At 49.6% G+C, this 24,139-nt stretch overlaps 2 protein-coding genes across 3 annotated transcripts in view; one reads left to right on the top strand and one right to left on the bottom strand.

The window, feature by feature from the left end:
- Rcor2 (REST corepressor 2) overlaps positions 1-4,930 on the bottom strand; it is a 33,355-nt gene extending 28,425 nt beyond the window's left edge. The window contains exon 1 of the mRNA XM_060385732.1: positions 4,807-4,930. The gene's annotated coding sequence lies outside the window, so the exon portion shown is untranslated. The remainder of the gene's footprint in view (positions 1-4,806) is intronic.
- On the top strand, positions 4,185-19,506 carry Naa40 (N-alpha-acetyltransferase 40, NatD catalytic subunit). 2 transcript variants are annotated; one of them, XM_021642305.2, is made up of 8 exons: positions 4,185-4,450; positions 10,179-10,274; positions 11,185-11,237; positions 14,929-15,024; positions 15,109-15,267; positions 15,408-15,491; positions 16,754-16,831; positions 17,087-19,506. In XM_021642305.2, the coding sequence occupies exons 1-8, from the start codon at positions 4,334-4,336 to the stop codon at positions 17,226-17,228; spliced, it is 825 nt and encodes a 274-aa protein (XP_021497980.1). In that variant the 5' UTR covers positions 4,185-4,333; the 3' UTR covers positions 17,229-19,506. The 2 variants fall into 2 exon arrangements, with proteins under 2 accessions (XP_021497980.1, XP_060241724.1); XM_060385741.1 differs by lacking the exon at positions 15,109-15,267.
- Positions 19,507-24,139: the final 4,633 nt, after the last annotated feature.

Below are 24,139 nucleotides of genomic sequence, written 5' to 3'. Positions count from 1 at the left end.
CTACCTTCTATCCATAATCCCAAGATACTTGCTTGTATTCTTCATCTGGGCCTTCCCACGCCATTGTTGGAGTCCTTCCTCCCAAACCACATGGTTTCTTCTCTACACAAACCCATCATGGTGTCCTTCCTCCCTTCTCATGAATCTCTTGAACCCAAAGCCTGGGGACCTCAGCCACACCTGCCTACCTCATTCTGGCCTGCCTGGGTTTTAAGCCTTTAATCAACTAATCAGGTATTAATGTCTTAGGCAGGTTTACACAACACCGATAGGTTTATCCAGGCGGTAACCAGATCTTGAGAGCCAGTAATTAGCATCAAAATACAAGCATCAGACCAACCCCCAACATACATAGAATAGTAAAATAAAACAGACAAAAGAGTTAAAGGCCTCTTCAGCTACAAGATGAATTTGGAGGCAACCTGGGCTATGTGAAATCCTGTCTCAAAAAAACAAACAAACAAAAAATGGCTGGATATGTGGGCAATAGGGGAAATGCCAAGGACAGTGGAAGCCCTCAGTAGGGTGCCCAGGCCAGCCATGTAGAATGAGGGAAGGTGGTTACCATCTAAGCTGGGATGGGAATCATTAAGAGAAGGAAAGATGGTTTCTGGCAGAGGGTACAGCACAAAATATAAAATTCAGGAAGAGGGTAGGGAATGCAGCTCAAGCAGAGCCCTTGTCTAGCATGCATGAGGTCCTGAGTTCAAACCCCAGCACCAAACTAACAACAGTGGCCATGTCCCCGATGTGTGGTATGGAGACAGGAAAAAATACGAAAGACAAGACTTCAGTGTGCATTTCAGGGCGGCCTAGAACCCATCATTCTCTTGCCTCACCTTGCTCGGGTCTGGGATTATAGGCTTGCAAAGGCAGCTTCCCTGATTTAGCTAGATGCTCACCTCACAAGAACAGGGCTGTACAGGGTTACTGGAGTGAAGGAGAGAGAGGGAAGAGAACAGAGGCAGATGTGTGGAGAGGGCCAGAATGATAAGAGAATCACAACTGGAGTTGATAAAACTCCTGTGGGCATGAGGAGAGGGGGAAGCCGGAAGCCCACTGGCCCAGCCTGCACAGGCAGTGGGCGGGATGCAATCCTTGTAGAGGGGAGGCCCTGAAGCAGGCAGGAACCATCGAGGAGCAGAGCAGGGGAAAGCGAGGGAATCCTGAGTATGTTCCGGGATGAAGCCCAGGGTAGTAGGAGTGAGGAAGCTAACCTTGTATTCTCCCTGAGAAGTAGAGGACTCTCACCTGATATGATTTTCCTTTCCCACTGTACTTCCAGGTAGGAGGGCGTCCTGTCTTGTCTGTCACACACACACACACACACACACACACACACGCTTCCCTCTCTTGTTTCCGAGACCAGAAGACAACACTAGCAGGAGAATAAGTGGGTGCCTGAGGGCCGCAGATATTTGGAGGACTGGCCACGTTAGAGGAGAGGGAGGAAGAAAAGTCAGGAGTACTGGCTCACCCTGAAGCCCCAGCACTTGAAAGGTAAAGCAGGAAGATCAGAGGTTCAAAGCCAGCCTTGAATTTGGGGCCAGCCTGGACTACATGAGACCTTAGGTCAAGGAAAAAAAGGAGAATGAGGTGGGAGGGAGCTGCCAGAGACCCTCCAGCCATGGGGGAGACCAGCATTAATGTCCATCCATAAAGTCAGAGAAAAAGAGAACAGAGAAGGGGCTCTTCAACCCTAGAGGAATGGCTAATGAGGTGTCCACAAAAAAGCATCTTCAAGCCAGGCAGTGGTGGCACACACCTTTAATCCCAGCACTTGGAAGGCAGAGGCAGGTGGCTCTCTGTGAGTTCAAGGCCAGCATGGTCTACAGAGTGAGTACCGGGACAGCCAAAACTACACAGAGAAGCCGTTGTTGGAGGTTGGTCTGATGCGTGTGACTGGCCCTCAAGATCTGGTTACACCTATCCTTGTTCTACAAACCTGCCTAAGACATACCTGACTGGTTGATTAAATGGTCTCTATACCTGGGCAGGGCAGATTGGGGTAGGCATGAGTAGGGTTCCCTGCACTTCTGGACAAGAGAGAATCACAGGAAACAGACTGATGGACAGGAATAGAGGAGGAAGGAGGATGCCACAACGGGTTAGCATGGAGAAGAAATCATGTAGGCCTGAAGGAAGGACTCCAATAATGTCGTGAAAAGGCCCAGATGAAGGACACAAGTGAGTATCATGGGATTATGGATGGAAGGTAGTCCAGACAGAAAGGATTAAGGTCGATGGCATTGGATGGGGGCTGGGAGATGTATGGTGAGGATACTGAGACAGTGTAAGTGAAATATCTGCCCAGCCCAAGGTAAATAAGGCAATTATAAGTCTAACAGGTGTCTGTCTTATTATTTGTGATAGTGGATTAAATAATACTGCCATGATAATCTTAGGGCTAATAATACAAACATTATATAGCCCAACACTCATTTTTTTTTTATTTACTATAATACTTTGTCTCAAGAAAACAAACAACAAAACAAAACGACAACATAAGTATCTTCAGAATGGAAGGATGTTTGCCGAGAAAGAAGGACCTTTCCTTGCCAGGCCTTGCAGCTCTCATGACTTAAAGAGAGCTGCAAGGCCTGGAAGAATAGGCTTGCTCACAGTGGTCTCATTCACAAATAAGGAAACCTAGTTTTAGAAATGTTAACTGCAGGGTATGATAGAGACAGGTGTGGAGGGAGGAGGTTGGGACTTTAGCTCAGTGGCAGAGTGCTTGTGTAGCAAGCGCAAGGCCCTGGGTTCTCAGCTCTGGTGAGAGAAAAAAAAGAGAGAGACAATTGGATCTCTGAGTTTGAGGCCAGCCTGGTTTACAGCACAATTTCCAGGACAGCTAGGGCTACACAGAAAAATCATGCCTCGATAAAACAAAAAAGAGTCCAGGTGGTGGTGGTACACATCGTTAATCCTACCCAAGGCTACACAGAGAAACCCTGTCTCAGAAAAAAAAAAAAAAAAAAAAGAAAAAGAAAAAGAAAGAAAGAAAAGGAAAACAAAAACAAAAAAAGGAAACAAGGAAACGAAAAGTAAGAAAGCCAGGGAGCATCAAGGAATAGGTTTAAAGCTAAGCTGGTCTGACTCAAAGGCTCTGTCCGGACCAAGGACGAGGAAACCATGAGCAAGGGGAAAGCCAATATTTAGAAATATCCAGGGGAAAAAAAAAAAAAAAAAGAAATATCCAGGGGAATGCTTCCTTGGGGCAAATAATTGGGTATTGGGCCTTCTCGGGTGTCTCTGGTTGGGGAGGGGTTGTCTGGATTACTTGTAGCAGGGCTTAAAGGCAAATCAATGATGCTCTGGCTTCAATCTCCAACATTGCAAAAACAAAACAAAACCAATACCCAAAACCCAAAAGCAAGAAAACTCCAGCAGCCTGAGAGGGTGAAGCAAGGGTGGCAGAAGAGATATGGTGACTTCATCAGCGCAGAAAGAGCTGAGCATGACAGCGAATTCTGGGAAGGACATGAGAAAAGCCAAACGGCAGGAAGGTTTTTCTGCTGGACTCTTGCCTTGTCCTGTGAACTCAGATGTCCTCTCCACCCACCCACCTTAGCTCCCTCTCCCACTGGTCTGGTCTCCAGAAGCTAGCAAGTAACCATCAGCAACACATTTTCTGACCTGTTTTCTTCTCTGGGGACCCAAGCCAAGCAAAAACCAAAAACCAAAACAAAAAACGCCAGAAAGCCAAGACTCTTGATTCGAGCACAGCCCACACGCCCAGGTGTCGGCACAAACTGAAAGGAATACGACCCAGAACACCCGAGGTCTTATTTTTAACAGCAGCCTTCTAAGCAGCTCTTACACAGCACTCCAAGTCGATTTCCCCTCTAAAGAGCGAAGTTTGGGACTACAGCAACCTCTGAATCCTCGGGGTTCAGCGCAGCGCAGGTGCTCGGGAGAGCTGTGGGAATGCATGCTGAGCAGGACCAGGGAGTGTAACAGGACTGGCTAGAAAAGGCATGGCGAGGGTCAGCTTCCAGAAGGCCGGAACGCTTCAACAGACTAGGCTGCGCCCGCCCGCGCCGCCGCCCACCGAGCGACTCCCAGACAGCCGGCTCCGAGCCCGAGCGCGCGCCCTCCGGCTCCACGTGGTCGTTGCCATAGCTACAGACGCGGACTGCCGAGGGGGCGGGGCCGGCGCGTGCGCGTCATTCCCAGCGCGACGCTCCGCCGCGCCTCCCGCCTTTCTGTCCTCCGGCCCTCCGCGCGCACCGCAACCGTTCCACCTGCGCGCCTTCGCGCTCGCCGCCCACCCCCTGTCCGGTTCTGCGCCGGCGCGGGGCCCGCTAGGACGCGCGGGGGATCTGTGAGGCGCATGCGTAGTGCGCGGCCCGCCGCTCCGCTGTTGCTCGGGCACCGCCGTTGCCGCCTCCCTACCGGCAAGTGCGAGAAGTGGGAGCCGAGGGTCGCCGCCGCCGCCGCCACCATGGGGGTAAGTGAGGCTGGAGAAGTAATGGGAAGTCCGCAGCTGCCCGTCATCCTCCATATCCTCATTGTTTTTTTTGAACCCCCCCTCACGTGACCCTGACCCCCTCCAGCCTCACGTGACCCCGGCCCCCCATTTGACCAGAATTCCCCCTCATTGTAAGCGTCCCGTCGTTGAGCCTACCCCCCGAAACCCTCTGGGAGTCCCCGTCTCCCTCCCACCTCCGCACCCCGCGCTCCCCGTGCCCCTTCCTGGCTCTCTGACCCCCTTCCTGCCGGACCACCCCACTCCCGACCTCCTGAGGTTAGCCCCTTGCTCCCTGAGGTCACCCGTCACCTGGTTGTCACGGTCCCAGTAGTTACCTGTAACCCGGACTTGTAGGGGACTGAGGCCGGGAGTCAAGAAAGCTCACGGCCAAGGTCACACTGACAATGGTTTGGGCGCTGGACCCCATCCGGCGCCTCCGGAGTCGTAATGGAATCTGCTTCCCGCTGCTCAAGCCTCAGGCCAGCCAGTTCCCTACACTTTTGAACCGTCGCTACCAGCTTCCTCCTGCTCCGGATAAAACGCAGTCTTCCTTTCCACACGGGCATGCCCGCTCAGCCCCTGGCTGCAGTAAAGTGGGTCTTAGAAGTTGGATTGTCCTTAGTCATGTCACTGCAGATGGCTTGCGGCCGAGGAGGGGTGGAGGTGTATGGATGAGCAGGGAGGATGAAGCCACTGGTGATGGCCCAGCCTGGATGGCTAGTAACCACCTGTTATGCGCTGACAGCAAGAAGATGCATTTCCATGTCCTTCTCCGGCATGTGCAGATATAGAATTGGGCAAAAGCGGTTTCTTGTTTTTGAATTCACCCTCCTACCTGATCCTGGCTTCTTAGGATTCGTGTGGAATTTGCAACACCTTTAGGGAGTCCTGACTTGGGAACTAGATGTGCTTCTGTGGCAGCCTCATCTTTGAAGGCCAGCGTCATGACACCTCGCTAGCCATGTGGCCTTTCTGGATTTTATTCTCACCTGTCGGATGCACATGACCTCCCTCACAGGATAGTGGTGAAGAGTCAGCAGGATAATTAAATAGCTCACTAGGTGTCTTTAAGTGGTAGCTGCTGTTTTGCTCGTATTCTCAGCCTCACTTTAGTGATCTAAAATAGATTGGTGCTATTTTTACCCCTTTGGGTTTATCCTTACTGCCACTAACCTAGATTTTTTTTTTTTTTTTAATCTCACAAACAAACCAGCTTATTAGACAAAAATAGTCTAGCCTGTGTGTCAAAACGCTTTTTGGGAATCCATGTCAAAACAATCCCTGGGGGGTCCTGGGTTATATAGCTCTGTAGTAGAGTGTGTGCTTAGCATATGTGAGGCCTTGAGTTCAGTCTCCAGCAGCAAAAAGAACAAAACCTTCCAAAGCATTTGGCATAGTTCAGGCAGTAATTTTTACTACTATTTACCAATATGAAGAGAATCCTGGCATATTTAACTTTATAGTGAGCAAGCCCAGGCCCCAGCTCTTGTTGAGGCTAAATGAAATCTAAGCTTCTAGTATTGCAAATTAAGCCCTCAGCAAGAAGGGTAGCAAGCCTCAGATTCTGTACTTCCTCATCGATGCCACTGAAGTCTCGGAGCCCAGATACACCACAGACTTTGCTTCCTTTGGGTCCCAGTGCATTGCTCATACTGTGGAGATGTTGCCCACAACAGCTCCCTTTACAATGTTTCCTGGCCTAAAACTCAAAAGCATAGAAACTTGAATTACCTTCACTGGCTCAGATCTGGAATCCTCCCTTTGCTCTCATCAGGCCCCACCCCCATGCCCCACCTGTGTGGCTAGACGTCCTAATAGACCCCATCCATTCCCATAGCAAGTACCCTGCTTCTTTACCACAGGCTGAGCGATAGTGTCACTAGCTGGAACACCTCTCCAAGCTTCTTTCACACCAGCTGGATGGAGGCATTGACACTGAAATCTAAGTAATGTCAACTCCCTTCTGAAAACAGCCACTTTTGTGGTTTTATTTCTCTTTGTGATTCCTGGACCTAAGGTTCTGAGACTAGTAAAGGGATATCGGATCTGCAGCTACCTGTGAAAGCAGTATTTATATAGCATCAAAACGAGCCATGCGTGATGCCGTGGGAGGGAGGAATAGTTGACTATTCAAGCCTGAATTTGATTCTGGGCCTCCTGTGTATGAGCACTGGAGGCACACACTGTTAAGTAAAGTAGAGCCGCCGCTGGCTGCTGGGGCCGAGTCCAGCAGAGCTTGCTAAGACTGTTGAGAATTCTGCTGGCTCCGACTTGAGTAGCTTCTCTCAGGTTACTTCTCACAGCCGAGCTGTCTAACACGTCCCCTTTAGAAAAGCAGTGGCAGAGGGTGAGGGCAAAGCTGTTCTGTGGAGTGCCTGCCTAGCATGCATGAAGAACTGGGTTTAATCCGTAGTATTGCATAAACTGAGTGAGGTGACTCAAGTCTGCTTGCAGGAAGTCGCGGCAGGAGGAACAGAAGTTCAAGGTCATCCTTTACATAACAATTTAGAAACCAGCCTGAGCTAAAGAGATCCTGTCCCCACCCCACTTTCCCCCCAGAATGCACTGTCAGAGCGTGATTCTAGTGGGTTCCTGGAAACCAACCATTTTTAAAGCTGGAGATAAAGCTCAGTGTGACATGGTCCTTGCTGTGAATAAGGTTTGGTCCTAGAGCAGGAATAGCCGAAAAGAGGCATAGTACCATTTTTATCTGTGTAACAGCTTTGACTATTGGTGTTGGAATTACTAGCTCCATTCTGTGGTTGAGGAAACTGAGGTTCTGACAAATTGAGTAACTTGCCCAAGGGTTTTAAGTAACATGCCTAAAGTCACAGCTATTAAGTGAAAGAGCTGAGAATCAAATCCAGGTCTCTTGACTCAAAAGCCCACACTCATTTTATTATATAAAGCTCCCCTGGGAAAGACACTTAACCACAATGAGCTTTACTGTTCACTGTGCTTATTTCCCATTTTAATTAGGCAAGTTTTCCTGAGCCCCCGCAGGACAGCCTTACCTCCACAAGCTTCAGTGAAGCTAACTGGAACAGTGGGGGACCACTCTAACTAGTGTTTGCTGGGGCTGCAGGAGAGCCCCTGCCTGTGTGGCACAGCCTGCTCCACCCCCCACTCTGTGCTGGCAGCCAAGTGCGGAAGGGGTGTTTGCATTATCTATCCTCATGGTGGTGGCCTTGGGCCTCATTTTGAGGGTTGCCTGGTTTGCCCGTCAGCCTTCATAAGTATCAGGAACTACATTCCTGTGTCCGGAAGTAAGATGTTGTGGAAGGAACCCAGGTTTCGTGCTTTTGGGGTCCTGGGAATCACATTTGCCTTTCATTGCCAATCACACCGTGCCATGTGGCAGGCAATGTTGACTTGGCAGGGTGGAGAAGGGAGCTTACATCTGTGAAGGTGAAGATATGTTAGCATTCCGGTTTCCCTGGTGATGTTCAAATGGTTATTGTGGGTGGTGGACAGGGCATGGCCTTGTCTGGTCGATGGAAAGCTCACGTTCCTGACGCTCCATCTGCAGTTGCCCTTTTCCCTGCCTTTGAGTTAGTGTGGAGGTAGTGTAGGGGTGGCACTCCTGGAAACTGGCTCTCAGGTAGATGGGCATCAAGAAATGAGCTGCTCAGTGTTTCTCTGAGAGCGCTTGAGGCCACCAGAGGACACGAGGAGGTCTTTGTTACCTGAGTTAAAGTCTAGATGTGCTTGTGCCCCAGGGAGACAGGTGGCCCACTGCACAGACACTGCATCTGTGGCCTGGCCCCTCAGGTTGTCTCTATTTGGCTACTTGCTGTCTGGGAACTGTGCATAACTCATGTTCCCTTGAGCCTCAGTTTCTTAACGTGTCAAGGTGAGTGATGGCTTTTACCCCAACCCTTGAATCATGTGTTCCTGTGCTTTGTTGATCAATTTCAGTGTTGTGCTGAAGTTCAGATTCCAGAGGAAAATGAATGCTGGGAGACCTGTCTGGTAGGGGGCCTGCTTCTGCCATTTCCACCTCTGTGAAGACAGCCTCGGGCTGGGGGTGTAGCTGAGGGTTAGATCCCTGGCCTGGCATGTGCAAGGCCCTGCGTTCCATTCCCAGCACTACAAAGACAAAACCTGCTCTAGTCTCTCTGTGTGCTTTCCTTAGAGGAGCTGAGACACAAGGGCTAGCCTGGCTCCTAGCACAGAGCTTGGCAATAGAAGCTGGTGCTGGCATGTGGCCTGTCAAAAGACTCCTGTTGAGTTGTGTGTCTCGTTCTTTCACTTTCTGGTTGATGAAACGAGAGGTAAGCAGTGTTGTTCCTTAGAACATCCAGGTTGGAGTTATGCTTTGGAACTTGCGCAGCTGTTTAACAACTGGTTTTTAATGGATGTGAATATGGATTGTTCAGGATCCTCTCCTAGAGCCAGGCAGTGCCGCAGTCACATTGGCATTGGTGTTGTCTGACTTCTTGCCAGTGAGCTGTAGGAGATGTGGGGCTGGAGTCAGGAGATCCGGACTGTCTGGTCCTCCCTGGGAGGGTGAACAAGAGCTGTCATTGAGCACCTTTCTGTAGCCCTAATGATAACAGCACCAGGGAGGTATTGGAAGCCTTGCCTAGAGCAGGGATGAGGCTCTTTTATTTTAGGACTGGCAGGGAAAGAGTAGAAAGCACCTTTGATGAGAAGCTGGGGCTGGGGCTGGGGCTGGGGCTGGGGCTGGGGCTGGGGCTGGGGCTGGGGCTCGGGCTCACACCTGTAATCCTAGCACTTGGGAGGATGAAGCAGGACAGTTGCTGTTCAGTTGGAGACTTGCCTGAGCTACATACAGAATGAAACCCTCTTCCCTTGCCTCGATCCCCCCCAAAAAAGTTTCTCTGTGTAGCCTTCACTGTCCTGGACTCTCTGTGTATACCAGACTGGCCTTGAACTTACATCAATCTGTTTGCCTCTGCCTTCCTGAGTGCTGGGATCATAATCCTGTCCCTGCACTGAGCCCAGCTCAGAAGAGGTATTTTGAGAGAGCCCCATATTAACTTTCAAATAGGTTGTGGTCAAGATGCAGATAGGGATAACTTGCCTTTGCCTGTTCCTGCTGTTTTGCTTGGTCTTGCTGACCTGTGGCACCTCTGCCCTGAGGTAAACCCATGAGGCCCTCAGTTTACCCTTGTCATTAAAGATACATGGTGCGCCTTGGCTGGACAGAGCTTCTGGAAGTGGCTCTTTACTGTGTCTTGAAGCCAGTGTGCCCTGGTCCTCATGTGCAAAGGATCCTGCTTCCACAGGACTGTGTCTCATAGTCAGAAAGTGGTCTGTCTGGGATCATCTCAGATCCCAGAGAGTTCTGCTAAATGTTCCCGCATTTCCTCCTTAGGAGGAAGCAACCAAGTGAATATGCATCACTGCTAGGCCAACAGGCTACAACATGGTCAGCACTCAGCTGGGATTACACAGCTGGATCACTGCTCTTCCTGGAAGGAAGCTGAGAAGTCTAGTGGTCCATCCTTCTTCTGCCCAACCTCAAAACCATGAAGGAACAGTGTTCCCTGCTGTGCCACACAGCCAGGTTTCCTGTCACAGGGCCAGGTCAATGGGTGTAAGGCCCCTTGGGTTCCTCTGATGCTGTGCCACACAGCCAGGTTTCCTGTCACAGGGCCAGGTCAATGGGTGTAAGGCCCCTTGGGTTCCTCTGAGGGAGTTTACTCCAACCCTTCCAGTGGTGATGTTTTTCTTGTTGCAGAGAAAGTCGAGTAAGGCCAAAGAGAAGAAGCAGAAGCGACTGGAGGAGAGAGCGGCCATGGATGCTGTCTGTGCCAAAGTGGATGCTGCCAACAGGGTGACTCTCAGTTCCTCCCTTAACTTTTTTTTTTTTTATTTGACTTCTTGGCGCCACCCAGTGGTAGATCTGTAGGACTGTCCACACAGGCCTGTGCCCACGTGGAGTTGGGAGGAGGGGCTGTGGTTGGTTCATGTGTTCAGGGAAGTGTGGAAAGAGGGTATAGGTCTTCCTGATGTGGCTAGTGGGGAGATTTTTTTTGGACGTGAGGAAACCTGCCTCATGAGACATGGCACATGTTCCTTCTTTCAGTGGTTACTGGCTGCCCATAGGTGCTGTAAGCTCTGCTTTACTTAAGACCTCAACGTCCTGATCCCTGAGACTGTAGTCAGAGGAGCAGCAGCTGTGACTCAGCTCTGCAAACTTTCAGGCCAAACCTGAGAGTTTGACCTTGGTAGCCTTCCTACCTCACACTGTATTTCACCTCCCTCCATCCCAGTTATTGATGTGGGGTGGGGTACATGTGAGTGTGGGTGTCCATGGGGTGGGGCTGGAGTTTTTAAGTCCCCTGGAGCTGGTGTTACTAGAAATTGTTAGCTGTCCTGTATGGGTGCTGGGAAATGAGCTCAGGCCCTCTGGAAGTGCTGTAAGCACTTAACTCCTAAGCCATATCTAGCCTATTATGTCATTTTTCATTAACTTCCATCTTTGTAAATGGCTCTGCCTCTGGAAGGATGTCCTTCAAGATCATGCTTTTCCATCTGGGGTGATAGTCAGGTTGTAGTTTATTGACAGCCTTGTCCCTGAAGTACTCAAGCACATCAGTCACTTCTTTCCTGTTAGTTGTACAGGAGCAGGCATTATGGCACAGGCCAGTGGTGTCTGTTCTCCGTCACCACATAAAGCTGACATCATGGTCTCGTACCTCCTCACCAGTGTCTTCCTTCATCTGTGTCTACTCTCTCCACAGCTTGGAGACCCTCTGGAGGCATTCCCAGTCTTCAAGAAGTATGACCGAAATGGGTAAGTTGCGCTCAGCATTCTTGGTATGTCACCTGGGGTCCTTGGGAGTTTACTCCTCCAGAGCAGTCTCACACGTTTTCCTCCACTATGAAAAAGCAACAACTGGCTGTTGCCTTCTGTTGATGCAGTCTCCCATTTAAGGTGATGCATGAATTGGTGGTGTCCAAAGAGTGTGTGTAATTGAGGTTGCATGAATGAGAACTGATGCCCCTTTAAGACTCAAATCTTTTTTTGTTCAAAAAAACTTGAAAACTCATCAACCTGTTGTCATACTTAATGATTGGAAAACTGAGGCTCAGAAAGTTTGAATGGGGTTTCTGAGTCCATTGAGTACCCCCTCTCATCTAAGAGCTTTAATTCCCAATTCAGAGCTTTTTTCTTTGAGTGTACAGTATATAATTATGCTAACTGTTTAACACTGGTTTAATTACATAGCCTGTCTTGCCTCAGTTTTGTAATCAGAAATGAGTTTAAAAACTTGGTGGGCCTGCAGTGGTAGCACACACCTTTAATCCCAGCTCTAGGGAAGCAGAGGCAGGCAGATCTCTGAGTTCAAGGTCAGCCTGGTCTACAGAGCAAGTTCCAGGATGGGCAGGGCTACCCAGAGAAACCCTGTCTCGGAAAAACAAAGCAAAACAAAAAAACCCTTGGCTTGGAGAAGCAAAAGGATTGGGTTTGAGACTAGCTTAGGCATTAAGACACTGCCTTAAAAACAGAGCAAGGGCTGGAGAGAGGTTAAGAACACTCGCTGTTCTTTCAAAGGTCCTGAGTTCAATTCCCAGCAGCCACATGGTGGCTCATAACCATCTATAGTAAGATCTGGTGTACAGGCAGAATGTTGTATAAATAATAAATAAATTTTTTTTTTTTTTTTAAAGCAAAAGAAAAAGATTGGGGTTTAATGGTCCTTTCCTTAGGAGTTAGGGTTAGGTTCATGGAGCCTACTGATGGTAAATATGGCTTTTGTGACTGCTGTTCCAGCTGGCATTTGGGTCTGGGTTCAGGCTCTTCTCTGCCCTCTTGAGTGGTGTCTCTGCTGTGCTGCCTTGGCTCAGGGAGGTCAGAGGCTACAGTTTCTCTGTTATGGTGAAGAGTAGCTGGACCTTTCCTTATTATCCCGGAATAAGCCACTCACACCCCTCAAATCTTGTTTGTTGATGTTGCTAGAAAGGTAGGAGGTGTGCTGAGGAGATAGGAGCAAATACCCAGGTAGAAAGTGGACAGGGCGTAGAGGGGCAGCCCCATGGCTTTGGATAGCTGCGTGGCAGTCATGGAGGCCGTTCACACCCCGTTACTTTCCCATCTGGGATCTGATGAATGACAGTTTCTATGACAGCTTTGTTACTCAGTTTCTTGTAAGTTGTGGCATTTTTTTAGAGATCTCTTCCCCAGATTTTTCTTTTGTGTTTTTTTTGTTTTTTGTTTTTTGTTTTTTTTGTTTGTTTTTTGGTGTGTGTATGCGCGCTGTGTTTCTATTGACTTTCAAAAATCTGGACCTGCTCTAATGCCTTGCATTTCCTGTGGTTCCTAGAGCTGTGATCCTCCTTCAGCATGCCTGTGACAGCACCTGAGAAGCTGAAGCAGAGGGATTTCCATGAGTTTGAGGGTAGCATACTGATTCAAGGCCAGCCCGAGCCATGTTAAGAGACCCTATCTCATAAAACCAAAAATAAGAACATGCAGATCACTATAGGCTGGCCTTTGGGTATTTTCTAGCAAGTAGGTTCAGTGCAAGATGGTTCTTATGTGGTTAGTACTTGTGAAGAAAGGTTCTTCCAAGGCAGGAGCTTAAGATCTTGCCAGTCAACAGAGAGGACAGTGGATTCCAGTGGGAAGTTAGTCTGAGGTACATAGACCCTGCCTTTAAAATAAATAAATAAAGACTAGTGGGGTGGGGGTGGATTGTTGGTGCATACCTATAATCCTAGTACTCAGGCGGCAGAGGCAGTTGGATCTCTTGAGTTTGAGGCCAGCCTGGTCTTCATAGTGACTTCCAGGACAGCCAAAGCTACATAGAGACTGTTTCCAAACAAGCAAAAAGGCTGGTGAGGTGGTTCTGAAGCTAAGTGCTTGCTACATAAACCTGATGGCCTGAGTTTGATCCCCAGATAGTCCATGGTAGAAGAGGAAAATCTGTTTCCTGAAATTGTCCTCTGACTTCTGTGTAGGTTTTCACTTGTAACATCATGCACACACACAGACATACACAAACTTTGTTTTTTATTTTTTAGGACAGGGTCTTACTATATAGACTATCTAGTCTTTGCTGGCCTGGAACTAGCTTGCTATGGTCTATAGACCTGGTCTTACAGACCAAGCTGGTTTCAAATTGTCAAGAGATCTGTCTGCCTCTGTCTCTTGAGTGCTGGGATTAAAGGTATGCCCCACCACACTCAATGTAAAATATATTTTTTTTTAAATATTTGTTTCATTTAATTTTAAATTGTATGTGGGTATATGGGTATGTGCACATGAATGCAAGTCTCCTGAGGCCAAGGGCATCAGATCACCTCTGGAGCTCCAGTTAACAAGGCACTGTGAATGGTCTGATATGGCTGCTGGGTGCTAAACTCAGGTTCTGGAAGAGCAGCAGGTGACCTTAACTGCTAAACCATTACTCCAGCCCCATTTTCCAATTTTTGTTTTGCTTAAAGCTTGAGTTTTTCCAGCTAGTTCTTCTCAGTCTCCTTGTAAAGCGGGGCCTTATGCATAGAGCCGTGGTCTAGACCTTGCTCCACCTGTCCAACCAGCTTTCAGTTCCTACTGAGGAACAAGAGGCACTTGGGACTAGGCTGCAGAGGGGTGTTGAGTTTCAGTCTTCTTGAAAGGCCCAGGTCACCCAGATGCTTTCAAGGCATGATAGGTAAGAGAGACTTGGTCCAGTGAGAAAAGGTACAAGAAAGAGAGTAGTTGACAGAATGAGTCTGATTAAAACAGTCCCAGTACAGATGCTGAGACTCTCAACCAAACTTTGGGCAGAGTGCAGGGAATCCTATGAAAGAATCCTATGTTCTGGAGAGGACAGAAGCTCCACAAGGAGAGCAACTGAACCAAAAAATCTGGGCACAGGGGTCTTTTCTGAGACTGCTACTCCAACCAAGGACCATTCATGGATATAACCTAGAACCCCTGCTCCGATGTAGCCCATGGCAGCTCAGTATCCAAGTAGGTTCCCTAGTAAGGGGAACAGAGAGAGTCTCTGATATGAACTCAGTGGCAGGCTCTTTGATCACCTTCCCCTGAGGGGGGGTACAGCCTTCCCAGGCCACAGAGGAGGACAATGCCGCTAGTCCTGATGAGACCTGATAAGCTAGGGTCAGATGGAAGGGGAAAAGGACCTCCCCTGTCAATGGACTTGGAGAGGGGCATGGGAGGAGATGAGGGAGAGAGGGTGAGATTGGGAGGGAATAAAGGAGGGCTCAACAGCTGGGATACAAAGTGAATAAACTGTAATTAATATAAAAAAATAGACATTTAATTAAAAAAAAAAAAACAATGCTGGTGAGGTAAGAAATGTGCCCTGTGGCAGGATGGTGGCCATATGATGGCAGTTGTTAATCCTGGGTCTAGAAAATTTGCCTTTTCTCTATCGGCTACCTGAGACTGGCATGCCTCCCAACAGATATTCAAGGAGGAATAGCAGTGTCCTGGTGAGAACCCCAGGCCTGATGCCTCCCTGTCCACTTCTCAGGTTGAATGTCTCCATTGAATGTAAGCGAGTGTCTGGATTGGAGCCAGCCACTGTGGATTGGGCCTTCGACCTGACTAAAACCAATATGCAGGCAATGTAAGCATGGCCCTACCAAGGGCAGCCCTGTACCCCAGCGGCTTTTCTCCAAGGCCCCCCGTCCTGATTGCCCCAACTCCCCAGGTATGAGCAAAGTGAGTGGGGCTGGAAGGACCGAGAAAAACGGGAGGAAATGACTGATGATCGAGCCTGGTACCTCATTGCTTGGGAAAACAGTTCCATCCCAGTTGCCTTTTCTCACTTCCGGTTTGATGTGGAGTGCGGGGATGAAGTCCTTTACTGGTAGGAACTGAGACTAAAGTGGGATAGAGGGGAGGAAACCAAGTGGCAGAGCCCACAGACTCTCTGGGCCTGAGCGCTATGTGGGGCTGCAGGCTCTTCCAGTGGGTCTGGGTACTCAACTCCTCTACTTTCTTTGTTAGCTATGAAGTACAGTTGGAAAGCAAGGTACGGCGGAAAGGCCTAGGGAAGTTCCTCATTCAGATCCTGCAGCTCATGGCTAACAGGTAAGGTGCTGCTCTACTGCTGGGTGGAAGAGCTGCACCAAGGGGACAGCTTCCTTGGAGGACAAAGGCTCTAGACCCTGTCAGGAAGATGACCCTGCTTTGCTGTGGCTCAAAGTTAGAGGGCAAGAGGGGAAGATCCCTGAGGAAGGGAAGGACTCAGTACCCAAGACCTCTGCAGGCTGGAGGACTCCTTTTGAGGCAAAATGGAAGTAGGAGAGAGGGGAAGCCTGACCTCAGTCTCTGTTCACTGATTTTTTTGTTTCATTTTGTTCTTTGTTTTTTTTTTTTTGTTTGTTTGTTTGTTTGTTTGTTTGTTTGTTTTGTTATTTGAGAGAGGGTTTCTCTGTGTAGCCCTGGCTGCCCTGGAACTCACTCTGAAGACCAGGCTGACCTCAAACTCAGATCTATCTGCTTCTGCCTCTTGGGTGCTGGGATTAAAGGTGTGTGCCACTTTGTTCCCTTTTTTTGTTGTTGTTTTGTTTTGTTTTTGTTGTTATTCACTTTTTTCTTTCTTTTTTTTTTTTTTTGGTGTGTTTTTGTTTTTTGAGGCAGGGTCTCTAGCCCAGGGTAGCCTTGAACTCAGTCAGGGAACTCCTCTTGCCTCCGCTTCACGACTTGATGTTACAGTCATGAGAAACTGTCCAACTGGGTGTTTTTGTTTTTGTTTGGTTTGGTTTTTCGAGACAGGGTTTCTCTGTGTAGCCTTGGACTCGCTTTGTAGACTCACAAGAGATCCACCTGCCTCTGCCTTCCGGAGAGCTGGGGTAATAGGTGTGTGACACCACCACTGCAGGCTTTTTTTTTTTTTTGTATGGGTATTTTTCCTGCATGTATGCATATGCACCGTGTGGGTGCTTGGTTCTTTTGGAAGCCTGAAGAGGGTATCATTCCTTGGAACTAGAGTTACAGGTGGTTGTGCTCCATCATGTCAGTGCTTGGGATTGAACCCCAGGTCCTCTGCAAGAGTAGCCAGTGCTCTCGAACCCCCTGAGACATATCTCCAAACTTTTTTAAGTATACATTTTTATTCATGTGTATTTGTGTGTCTGCCATGTGACTGCAGTGCCTTCAGAGGCCAGAAGGATGTGGGCTACCCTAGATCGTGAGTTACAGGCAGGTACATGGAGTCACCCTATGGCTAGGAGCCAAACTCCAGTCCTCTGGAAGAGCAGAAGTAGGAGCAGAAGTAGTAGACAGTACTAAACCATCTGTGTAGCTCCTTGATTCTGTTTCTAAAAGGTGCTCACTCTGCTTTCTTCCAGCACACAGATGAAGAAGGTGATGTTAACTGTATTTAAACACAATCATGGCGCCTATCAGTTCTTCCGAGAAGCACTGCAGTAAGGAGCGAGGCTCTGGTGTGGTCCTGGGTGGTTAGGGTCCTCCCTCTGCTGGTTCCCGGTACCTGCTTGTCCTCATCCTGATTCTAGTCAGTGTTGCATGGGCATTTGGGTTTGTGAGGTGATGTGCCAGTGCCCTCTGACTTAGTCTTGTGCCTCATTCCAGAGATCTCAGAATTGTTGGAAAGTTCTTGGTTCAGGAAGCAAAAAGCAGTCAGCGTCAGCAACCAAGCCTTTCTCCTATCTGTCTTGCAGGTTTGAAATCGATGACTCTTCTCCCAGCATGTCCGGTTGCTGTGGGGAGGACTGCTCCTATGAGATACTGAGCCGGAGGACCAAGTTTGGGGACAGTCAGCACTCCCACACAGGCGGGCACTGTGGTGGCTGTTGCCACTGAACTCCTAGAACCACTTGCAAGGGAAGTCATTCTCCTTAGGCCTTTCCTCTTCCCTGGTCTTATGCCACTTGCAAGGTACCCCTGGAGCTGTGGGTACCTTAGCTCTGTATGAGCCAGGTGTACCCTGAGAACACAGAACTTTGAGAAGCAGTGACTCCAGCTGCCTTTCCACCTCCCTCCTGGAAAAGCAGAGTGCCAGGAAGGGACACAGAATAGAGGGTGCTGTGAGAAGGATGACAGGATGTCCAGAGCCCATCCTTGCACAGTGGCTGCCTCTTTGATTAGTTCTTGGGCCCCTAGAATGGAAGGCTCCCCACTTGTCTGCAGCTGGATTCCTGACAGAGCCCCACACCATGCCCCATATGGACAGATGGAATGTTTATACCCACCTTTGTGAAAGACCTGGAGTCTGCTGGCCCCCAGAAAGAACGGCACAGAACAGCCCTTGGACCGTGTGCTCTCCCAGAGACCATATAGATAGCCCTTGATGCCAGGATGCAAGGGTTTATCCGTGTTTGTATAGATCCACAGGGTGGCAGCTCAGGGGACCAGCCAACTTCACGAGGGAGACTCCCTCTACACTGTCAGGAAGGCAGAGGAGATCAGGAAGAGCCGTCTCTTATGTGCTTGCCATAGGGATGTGGCATCTCTGGGCCTTTGGACTTTGCTGCATTTTCATTACTCAGCCTTTTTACTCAAGAAGGAAGTCACAGTTCTGCCTGTTCTTACACCTCTCACCTCAGCCCAAATACCTCTGTTCTTAGTCTCAAGGGTAGTAACATCAGGGAGCCCCTTGTCTTCCCCCAGTGTATAGGTGATGCTGTTTCTCCTGTTCTTGGTGCTGATAGCTCTGAAGATGGGGTACTCCCTACACTCTCTGAGGAGCCCCAGCCAGCAGCAGGCCCCTTTGCCTGTCCTCCCTAGCCCCATCCCTCACTGCCTCAATGAGACACTCCTGCCACTTTCCTGGCACCACAGGGATGCATCAGGAATGCCTTTCAGTGGCCTACTGCTGCTTTTCTGTCACTGTCATCACCCTACAGTGGCAGGCTAGAGCCAGGAGAAGGCCTTCCTCTTCAGAAAGGATCCAGGCTTTGGACTTGAACTGGTCCTGACCTCTAGGCTGTGTTCTTCCAAGGACGCAAAACCAAATCCTCACTTAGGAAACCACACTTGCCACTTCCTTTTTGGCATCCCTGAGTTCTGCCTTGGGAAGCATAGCAAAGAGCTTGCCTTTATGCAGTTGCTCTCTGAGCCCCTCTGCTCCTGACCTCAGTCTCCTCACCGCACCCCCTGCCTGACTCAGGCTGGCTGTCCTGGCAAGTGTCCCCAGAGCAGTCACCTGTCACGCACCTCCTCAGCTTGTGCAGTAGCCTGGGCATGGAGGGCCCTTTCTTGCCTAGTCTGACCCCTGTTGAGCACCCTGTGCTGTTGTTAGCCCTGTTAGCCTTGCCTTGGAGAAGGCCTTTGCAGCTTTACACTGGAATAGGTCTGCGTTTATCTGGCTTGCTAGCTTCTGGGGCCTGTATCCCTGGTGAGAGTTGAAGCTGCCCAGAGGGGATTGGTAGGTTCCTTCCAAGAATCATGAAACAAGAACATGCTTGGAAGAGTCACTCCCTGATCCTCATCTGTCTTAGATCATGAATTTCTGATACCTCCCACTTAGGGGTCCAAAAGGAAACCCCACTGCAAACCTTACATGAGGTGAATTGAGTGTCTTCTCTCCAGTCTCTGGACACCTGGCACCAGGACTCTGATGGTGCTCAGTGCCTGCCCTGCTCCTCACCCTCTGCAGGCCACATCCCAAAGGGTCCTTCAGGATCGCTCACTGGACCAGAGGGGTGGTGGCCAAGACCAGCTCCCATGGGTGTTGAGCCCAATGGCTTATCAGGCATACATTTTCCTCTGCCACCCTCTTGATTTTGAGAAACAGCAGGTCTAGCCTTCTGTACCAGACTCTTGGGTTTTGTTTTGGGTGTGTTAAAATGGTTTTAAAGGGTTTTGTTTTGTTTTAGTGAACCTTTCTCATTTTGGGTTATTTGTTGCTGTTAAATGTGTATGGTTCTTACCCTTTCTGGAGGTTTGTTTTTTTGGGGGGGTGTCTGGGGGGCATTTGTTTTGTTTTTGTTTGTTTGTTTTTTAAGAGGAAAGTTGGAAGATAAATTTCCTGTTTTATATATTTTTTCTAGCAGCTTGTTACCACTGGAATCGAGAGAGAAAAGCATCTCTCTTTGTCTCAGTTTTATTTGTATGTCATTAATAAAAGACACTTTGTTCAGGTGCTGGGATAGTGTCCAGATGCTGGGTGCCGTGGGTAGTGGGAATCAGGCATTGGCTTTGGGAGGCACATAGCTGTGCTGGCCCTGCAGCCTTCCTGCAAAGGAAGCCTCGGGGTAAATGGAGCCCAAGTGCGTGTGTTTGTGACATAGCCCAGAAGTTGTGGGGAGAGGCCAGGGATGTTCATGTTCGGAATACTGTCTGCTTGGCATCCTGGGGCAGGTCCTGAGCCAGACACTGTGACTTTGGACATTAACACCCAGACATGATTTCAGTGCTCTGTATGAGTTGAAGGATGAATTTTTGTCCCTTTGTTTACTGCATTACTCAGAATATTCCTCATCAAAGTCTTCAACGAGGACTCTGAAGTCTCACAGGGCAAAGACCCAAAGGAAGAGTTAGCCTCTCAGGCCTGACTGGAAAGTTACACGAGCTGACCTGTAGCATGACAGAATTACACAGCTTGTTCCCCAAGCTGAGCTCCTGCCAGGCAAGGATCAAAGAGTCAGGAAATGGGCCTGGGAACTGGAGTTCAGAACTTCACTGCATGCTTGGTCAGTGTGGTGCTAGGTGGAAGACAAGACATGTGCCCATGCCCTGGCAGATCTGGGGAAAGCAGGAGAGCATTTGTTCAGTGGGTGCCAGCTATGGCAAGCTGGGGCCTGTTCCCTGAATGGGAAATCACCGAGGGCGTGGCTGGTGACCCACCTTGTCTTTGCAGCCTGGGGGGAAGGTGTCACAGCTGTGGGGAAGGGGGGTGGTTTGCTTGACTGCATACCATAAACTAACAAAGTTCTGCCCCTCTAGTTCTTTGAAAGCTGCCTTTTATTTTTTTTCTGTGCATGCTCAGTACAGGTGCCCCACCACTGAACTAGAAGCCCAGCCCTTGGGTTTTGTTTTTGCAGGAAAAGGGTGGCATTTACTGAAGTCAGGCTTGGCACTCATTGTGTAGCTGAGGCTATCCCTGAACTCATGCCAGTCCTGTTTCCAACACCCCAGTGCTGGAGTACCCTTCACTGTCACACCTGGCTTAAACTGGTGTTTTTCTCTAAATGGACATCCCTTTGCTTGGGGGTAAATGGTGAGTGGAGCTGAAACAGGGCCTGTCAACAAGGCTGAGGTCTAGGAGAGTTGCCATTGGTACCCATTTCTGCCACCTTACCCACGTGTGAAATAGCTCCTGGAGCTGCTGCCTGGTCCCTCTAGCTTCAGGGCCAGCTTCTCTTGGCTGGAAGTCTGTGAGGTGGAAGCACACTGGGTAAGTCATCTGTTAGCCAGTCACCACTGCTGCCAGGGTGGAGGGTTCAGGTGGGACTGAGGCAGGCATCTCCGAGGTATTCTATCTCTGAGCAGCATGCGCTATTTCTGCTGCCCAGGACCAGAGTCTGACATGGAGGGGAGTGTGGCAGTCTCTGACTGCTAGATTGCTGCCTTTTGGCTGGGGGTGGGGGGGAGGTGAGCTTCAGAGATACTCAAGGGCGTGGCACGAGAAAGCTCTGCTCGTGTCACTATGCTTTTTAATGGTCCTGTCCCATAGCTGGTGGAATTGCTGTTAGTATAAAGATGAAGCCACTTGTCCACAGCCCTCCCTGTAGTAAGTGGCAGAGCCTGGACTTGGGTCGGGGAAGGAAGCGCTTGTCCTCATTTCAACCTGCAGCTCACGAGGGTTAGGATGGACCTTCTTTCTTACTGCTTGGACTCCAGAGCACTTCAGGGGGCTGCTCCTGGGTGGCATCTGATTCACCATCACAGTTCCGGGGGATGTGATGGCGCCCTGAATCACCAGCAGTAAAGAAGTAGCCAGGCTGTGTGGGCTCTTTCTGAGGTCTCTGCCAGCTCCAGATGTTGTGTGGCCCGGGACACTACCTTTTGGGGGCTGCCCTGTATCTTTTCTTACCCAGCGAGGTGCCTGGTGGATGGCTTACGCAGATGAGGTCGTGGAGTTGGAAACACTGCTGTGGCCTGTGTTCTGCACGTTGGATTTAGCAGGGTTGAAGAAAGGGTATATGGATGGAGGGTCCAGGATCCAATGCAGTGTGATAGGACCCTCTGAGGGTCCGCTGCTGAGGCTGGGTGTGGGGGACCGATGGAAAGAGGTTCTGAGGAAAGTCAGGTCCAGAAGCAAAGAAATCACCAGGGTTTGGATTTAGGAATCCACACTGAGGGTCCTGAAGGCAGAGGGTGCTGGATACGGTTCTTCACACCAGAAGCAAAGAAGACACCAGGATTTGGATTTTGGAGTCCACGCTGAGGGTACTGAAGGCAGAGGGTGCTGGGCACAGTTCTTCACAGCAGAAGGGTCTGGGTGGGATCCGTTCACAGTGAAGAGAGCTGTGGTGCCAACCTTTTGGTTACTCTCAAAGCTGAAAGCACTGTTCCATGTAAAGATGAGTTCATCACATTACAGGTCTGAAGGGGTTAACCATCAGGGTTCCACTCATCCTCAACCCTGCCCACAGCCTCCAAGTCCCTGTCTTCACCAGCACCTTTCTTGAGGCTCTCGGATCCTAGGGTACCAGGCCAGACAGCTGTGCCTGTAGGAGGGGCAGCAGGTGCTGATACCTCATTGCTCCATCCAAGAGTGGTGTCCAGCCACTTCATTATTTGGCACCTGGTGACAGCTGTGCCCCAGGAAAAGCAAACACACCTCCAGGACCCTGAGTCATCCCCTCCCCCACCCTCCTGTTGCCTGCTTAGGTTCCTAGACCAGCTCTTTTCTAACAGTGAGTCAAGCCCTGTCCTCCATCTGCTGCTGATTTTTGCCAGGATGTTGTTTGGCCCCATATTGGGTATATCCTGAAACTATCCCGGGCCTCCTTCTATCACCACTTAGTCAGTTTCCTGTGGCTGTAGAGAAGGCCTGCCACCCTCATCCTCAGTGAGAGTCACAGAGTAGGTTCCTAAAGACCAGCCCAGGTCCTTTCTGGCAGCCTCCTCCTGCAAGCAGCCCTCTTGCCAGCCTTAGGGTTCAATGTCTGTATCATTCAACATGCTGAGGAGAGGCAAGACCAGAGAGCCAGAGTTGAGGTCCTTAGCAGCTCCAGGTCTGGCACTTTGGGGGTAGCTGAGGGCGGGACCGGCAGGAGGACTTTGCCCATGGCTGCCTCAGCACCTGCTGGGCCCAAGCCTCTCAAAAATGAGTACAGGACACCTGGTGTTCCTCCTGTTTGTCCAGTAGTGTCTAGGCCCAGCTGAAATGAACACCTGGTATCATTCCGGTCAATGTATATCCATCAGGCACTGAGGGCAGTCGTGTGAAGCAGATGTGGGAGCTAAGGACCAGCTCCCTTGCCAATCCTCAAGGCCTGCCATCTCTTCCTAGTGTCCTGCACAGGGAATGGGGATAGGAGTGGTAGAAGCAGTTTGGGCCCTTGAACCAGAGGCAAGATCTCAGTCGGGCCCTTTGAGCCTTACCTGACTGTGGGGAAGGGCCCCAGCAGTCAGCTTGATGGGCAAGCACAATGGTGCTCCGTACCCTTGCAGACAGCACCAATAACCCAGAGTGCTAGTGATGGTTCAATGGGAATATTCCTCACAGGTTCTGAAGTTTGGATACCTGATCCCCAGAGGATGGTGCTATTTGGATATGTTTAGGAGGTGTGGCCTTGGAAGAATGAACTGTGTCATGGGGGACAGCTTTGAGCTTTCAAAGCCAGGCACCATTCCCAAGTCTGGCTTTCTTCTTTGTGCCTAGTATCATCTTTAACCATCTGGAACAGTAAGCCCAAATAAACCCTATCCTAAGTTGCCTTGGTCATGCTGTTACATCACAGCTAGAAAATTAACTACTACAGAGTTGGATGTGGTTCATGCCTCTAATCCCAGCACTCAGGAAGGCGGAAGCACGAGGATTACCACAAGTGTAACACCAGCCTCCAGCCTCGGCAACACAGTGAGTTCCAGGCCAGTCAGGGCTACAGTGAGACACTGTATTAAACAAAACAACAATAACCAACAATGACAAGGCTCGATGTATGCATTCTCATCACTCCAGCATGGGCGGCAGAGGCAAAAGATTATCTGTAAACTGGATGCCAGCTCAGTCCACATAGCAAATATCAGACCAGCCAGGTCCACAGAGCGTGACCTTGTCTCAAAAACAGCGAACATTTCAAAAAACAAAAGAATACTCATCCAAAGTCCCTATTTCCTTGGAAACTTGATATATAGTCAAGGATGATCTTGAATTTCTGCCTCTCCTCACTCTTAAATGCTGGGATTAAAGATGTACACCATGACACTTGGCAAAGTTATATTTTTAAAAGATTTATTTATATATATGGGTGTTCTATCTGCATGTATGACAGAAGAGGACATCAGATCCCATTGTAGATGGTCATGAGCCACCATGTGGGTGCTGAGAATTGAACTCAGGACCTCTGGAAGAGCAGCCAGTGCTCTGAACCGCTGAGCCATCTCTCCAGCCCCCAACAAAGTTATTTTTAAGTCATTTTGAGATGGATTCTCCTGCTGGGATTATGTAGGCACTGCCCACCTTTATCGGAGTGCTGGGAATATGAACTTGGGTCTTCCTTCACACAAGAACCTTGACTAACTGAACTGTCTTTTTTTGAGACAGGGTTTCTCTGTGTGTAGCCTTGGCTGTCCTGGAACTCACAGGAGTTGTAGACCAG

This window comes from Meriones unguiculatus, chromosome 1 (genome assembly GCF_030254825.1).
Source record: "Meriones unguiculatus strain TT.TT164.6M chromosome 1, Bangor_MerUng_6.1, whole genome shotgun sequence".
NCBI classification, from domain to species: Eukaryota; Metazoa; Chordata; class Mammalia; order Rodentia; family Muridae; genus Meriones; species Meriones unguiculatus.
The sequence above is the reverse complement of the archived record's forward strand: the minus strand, read 5'-3'. Positions and strand labels throughout refer to the sequence as shown.

Excerpts from the sequence above, each read along its gene's own strand:
- Naa40 (XM_021642305.2), top strand. The coding sequence starts at position 4,334 with ATGCGTAGTGCGCGGCCCGCCGCTCCGCTGTTGCTCGGGCACCGCCGT. Across the intron at positions 4,451-10,178 it reads CCGCCGCCGCCACCATGGGG|AGAAAGTCGAGTAAGGCCAA; the intron begins GTAAGTGAGGCT and ends TTCTTGTTGCAG. Across the intron at positions 16,832-17,086 it reads TTCTTCCGAGAAGCACTGCA|GTTTGAAATCGATGACTCTT; the intron begins GTAAGGAGCGAG and ends TCTGTCTTGCAG.